Here is a 4,998-nt window from a genome sequence, read left to right on the forward strand (position 1 = left end):
AATTTATTTTATTTCATCCACTTGAGGTATTCACCAACAAAATATATATCAATGACATGCACATATATTTTATTTATCATTTTATATAGATGGAAGTAAGAATTGAAAATGTTAATGCGCCTAGATTGGATGTCACCAACTTTTGGAAAACATAAGTTATTCATATTTTAGAAAAAATAATTGAGCCAATAGCTAATTATAATATTATTATTTTTGTTAAAAAAAATTGCCTATTGCTAATAAAAATATATATTTGAGTTTGTTGAGTGGTGGCCAAAACATCACCCCAGGAACTTCATATGGTAGACACTGTTAGCATGTCATTTCCCACTTTCTCTTTGCATATTTTATTGAGCATAGGTTAATATTATCGAATTTTATTATAGCAGGATAATCTATTCCTCTATGTACTTCCTTATAGATGTTCCGTATAAACAATAAATAGAAAGGGATGCATTCCCTTTATTAGGGGATTTCGTGATATCAAAAACAATATAAATTGTTCATTCAATTCCCAATATATATATGATAGAGTTAAAATGAGATTCAATCATTCAAACCAATGACATGATATAACTTCTGAATCCCCTCATATCAAGGGGTTATCAATATCTTATATACAATATTTTTTACCTTTGTTACATGGTATGATTTCAAGTGGTTAACATAATAGATATCATAATGAAATTGTATTTATTTGAATTAGGATGGAAATATTATATAATCTCTATTAAAAGTAGATATATTGACTAGTTAATGAATTTTATATTATATAAATTAAATTAATCAGATCAAATCAGTAAATTCCGAACATTATATATTCTGGCTCAAAATGATAAGTACAAAAGATAAGTACATGACCTAAGAATGTTATCTACTATTGAGAGTAGAGATAGAATTTCTCATCTACAATAGTATGTCCTATATATAATATTATAAACTAGTTAAGCTTAGAGAAAAGTGGCCAATCCAATTGGAATATCTCAAGAGAGAGATACCATATGAGTGGATATCATAAGGTAATTCCAATGGTAGTTTTCACAACAAACAACAAAAAGTGGTTTATCTAAAGAGTGTATGTATGGTGGGTTTCAAGGTGAGCCTATTATGAATTATAGCTATTCGTTTAATTGAATTCATAACTTTTGAGATAAAATATAATTTTATGTATAAAAGTTCAGAAAGCTATAAGAATAATAAATAGTAGAGAAGAATCTATGAACAATATGGACAGAGCTAGTATAGAATTTGCGAATTTGTCCAATTCTAATTTAATCTTTAGAAAATTTATTAACGACATATAAATTATTTAGTTAGAATCAATAGTTTGAAATAATTAAAATTAAGTTTAGATTTTAACTCGGCCTATACATATAAGTTATTTAAATCTTAGAAATATAGAATTGAGGGAGATGATTGGTTCCCCAAATCTCTGCGGTAAAACAGAAGAATCTGACTTTGGTGGGTATTGAAGACTTGATTTGTCATTGTCCTTGTTATAATATCATCCTTTTAAAAATATTTTTTTAAAAATGTATCATAAAAGTTAAAATTAAAATTTTAAAAAATATATTTTTAACACAAAAATTGAAAAGAATTTTATACACAAATGAACTAAATAAAGAAGAATAAAGATGGAAATAGATGAGAGGAGAAGGGTTATAAATAAGTTGAAACAATCCATGACTCAATTGGTTTAGAGAATGATTATTTAATGACATAATACATAAATATATCGTTTAACTTGATCATAAGCTTTTAGTTTACGTTTATGTCTTTCATCTTTAGATATACATAAGTAGATATTTAAATTTGTATAAAATGAACAAATAAACACACATCCTCATGCAATTGTGTCCTATGGGTGTTCTGTATGTATTATGTCACGTATGATTCATGTGTCTACTTATTAAATTTTATACAAGTTTAAAGTATCTACTTGTGCACACTCAAAATTAAATAATATAAATATAAAATAAAGTTAAATTTTAAAATATATTTATGTATTACCTTATTTTTACTCATAATTCAAGATCAATCTCCTTGAATTTTAATCGAGCTCATCACACCGGACTTTTGTAATGCCATTCAAAATTTCATTATCGTTACCCACCTGGGTGCAATATCTTATCCTGTACCCCTTTAGCCCTCTTTTTTATGTACCAACTTGATCTCATTTTTTTGCTCCCACTAGCCCTACTTTTTTTGTCAACCTCACGTGAACGGTGAACCCCCATCTCTTTTTTTTATTACTTTTTCGCAACTTCAACCAACTCTCTCTTAATTATCTCTATTTTCTACCCTATATATATATACAACATAATCACACCCATAAAACACAAGAGAGAAGAAATCATCACCACTTTTTCATTTTCTCTCAATTTTCAATTCAGCAACAAAAAATGCCTCCCAGTTCTTCAGATTCATCTGTTTTACTCCAACGAATTAGCTCTAACAATACTCATGATTTTGCTTACAAGCAATCTCATCATCAGTTACAGAGACGCATGCCGATTCCCTGTTCGACGGAAGTACCCGATTCTGTTTCCCAGTACCATACTCACACTGTAAGTCCTGACCAGTGCTGCTCCGCCGTGATCCAGCGGATCTCAGCTCCAGTCTCCACCGTATGGTCGGTGGTCCGCCGATTTGACAATCCGCAGGCGTATAAGCATTTTGTTAAGAGCTGTCATGTTGTTGTTGGTGACGGTGACGTCGGTACTTTACGGGAAGTCCGTGTGATTTCCGGTCTCCCTGCTGCTAGAAGCACGGAGAGGCTTGAGATCCTCGACGACGAACGCCACGTCATCAGTTTTAGCGTTGTCGGCGGGGACCACCGGTTAGCGAATTACAGATCTGTGACTACGCTTCACACGGAACCGAGCTCCGGCAATGGAGCGGCGACGACGGCGGTGGATACGATCGTTGTGGAATCGTACGTCGTTGATGTACCGCCTGGTAATACTAGAGAAGAGACATGCGTTTTTGTGGATACAATCGTGAAATGCAACCTTCAATCGTTATCTCAGATCGCACGGAATTCAAGCAGATGAAAATCTTCGTGAATTTTTGAAAATGTATTGCGGATCAAGTTGCTCTGACTCTTCATTTTTATCATATTCGTGTCAGATATTTCAAAAATACATACTGTAGGTAGTATTTTGAAGAATTTGATACGCCTATATTCATATTTTGAAGAGTTCGAGAAACAGGTTGCGGAATCGGAATTAATGAAGACAACTAATCGATGATGCTTGTGGTGATGATCTGATGATATCATATGCGATGCATGATTGTTTCGTTGCACCTTTATTAGGTGTGTGTTAATCTCCTTGTCATCCCTTGTTGAAGATAAGTTCTTGATCAAATTAATCTTGTACTTTGCTTAATTAATTTCATACTCTATAATTTTGTCTATATTGTTTTCTTTATCGATTTCTTTACAATGGTGTGAGATAGATTCAAATATCTTAATTTTAATACAGAATTTAAGAAATAAAGAAAGACTTTTAAAACTTGTTTTTCAAAATGAATGATAGAAATTTGTGTGGCTGTAAATCATTTCAGCAAAGGTAAAATAGATATTTTATAGTTAAATTGTTACTTAATATAAAAATGTGTTATTCTTTTTGAAACTGACTAAAAAAAAAAGTAAGTCACATAAATTGAGATACATAGTGATGATTTGATTTGTTTTTAGAAGTAAATATATTAAATATACATAGCTTAATCGCAACGAAAGAATGAACAAAATGATTTGATGTATAAGCAACAATTAAGTTGAAAGTGCACATGCATGAATTAGCCGACTCTTGAATACACCCAATGGTTACTAGCCAGCTAAACTTGATCATTTATAATTCCTAAAAGGCAATTAGATTAAATTAAGTAATCACAATAGGTACCTAAACTGAGACAAAATTAAATGTACATAGTACAATACACCCTTTCAATTTTTTTAATTTAAATAAGTAAGTACTTATCGATTAAGGGAAAATAGGTACTTAACTAATATGGTACGGAACAAGTAAATACTTTTTTTTTCACGTTTTGTGGTTATTTTTCTTTTCATCCGCTTATTAAAGGTAAAACTCACAAATAATAGGTACTCTCTTCGTCTCATTTTATGTGAGATAGTTTGACTCGGCATCGAATTTAAGACAGAAAGGAAGATTTTTAAAACTTGTGGTCCAAAATGAATGATAGAATGTGTGGCTGTAAATTACTTATAAAGGGTAAAATATAAATTTTATAGTTAAATTGTTACTTAATATAGAAATGTGTCATTCTTTTTAAAGTTGACTAGAAAAAAAAGTAAGTCACATAAATTGAGACAGAGGACATAAATTGAGACGGAGGGAGTAATAACTATTTTTTTTTTTGAAAAGTGTGTTCACATTATGTATATATAGTTAATAAACAATAATTTATTTATTTATTTATTTTAAAGAAAGAAGAGAACAGAACATGGTGTAGAATCAAACAAGATACTCTGCAAGTTGGAAGGTGACTTTAGTAATTTTTTTATTTTTATTTTTTAAAAAGAAACCAATTAGCTTATCTATCTATATCAATAAAATAAATAGTAGCAGCAAGTTGCAAATATTTGAATAATTTATATATGCAAGTTGGAAATATTTGAATAATTTATTTAGGCAAGTTGCAAGAGGCTTTGCTGTTTCTCACCTCGGCTCTATTGTTGGCTTTTGGCATTGAATATTATTAGAAGGGATTTGTGGCTACAAGTTGCAAAGTCGGTATTAAATTTAATAGAGACTTGATGATCCTCGTGATTCTTGTCTACCTATTTTTAGTTCCTATTCAATCTACAAAGTTGCAAGTGGGTGCCTTTGTTTGTTAAAAAAAAAAAAATCAAACTCTCGTCGATAAAATAAAAGTTCAGATAATTTAATTCTCCATTAAAACTTACATCAAAACGCATGGAAGAAGATATTTAAAGCTCAATTTATTGCGACAACAAATCTACTGTTTTTACTT

The 4,998-nt window shown here is 30.4% G+C and overlaps 1 protein-coding gene across 1 annotated transcript; it reads left to right on the forward strand.

The window, feature by feature from the left end:
• The first annotated feature begins 2,314 nt into the window (after nt 1–2,314).
• LOC125865970 (abscisic acid receptor PYL4) lies at nt 2,315–3,417 on the forward strand. The gene has a single exon (XM_049546247.1). It carries the CDS (start codon nt 2,403–2,405, stop codon nt 3,051–3,053), a length of 651 nt encoding a protein of 216 aa, XP_049402204.1. The 5' UTR covers nt 2,315–2,402; the 3' UTR covers nt 3,054–3,417.
• The last annotated feature ends 1,581 nt before the right edge of the window (nt 3,418–4,998 follow it).

The sequence above is a fragment of the Solanum stenotomum genome, chromosome 5 (assembly GCF_019186545.1).
Source record: "Solanum stenotomum isolate F172 chromosome 5, ASM1918654v1, whole genome shotgun sequence".
NCBI lineage: Eukaryota > Viridiplantae > Streptophyta > Magnoliopsida > Solanales > Solanaceae > Solanum > Solanum stenotomum.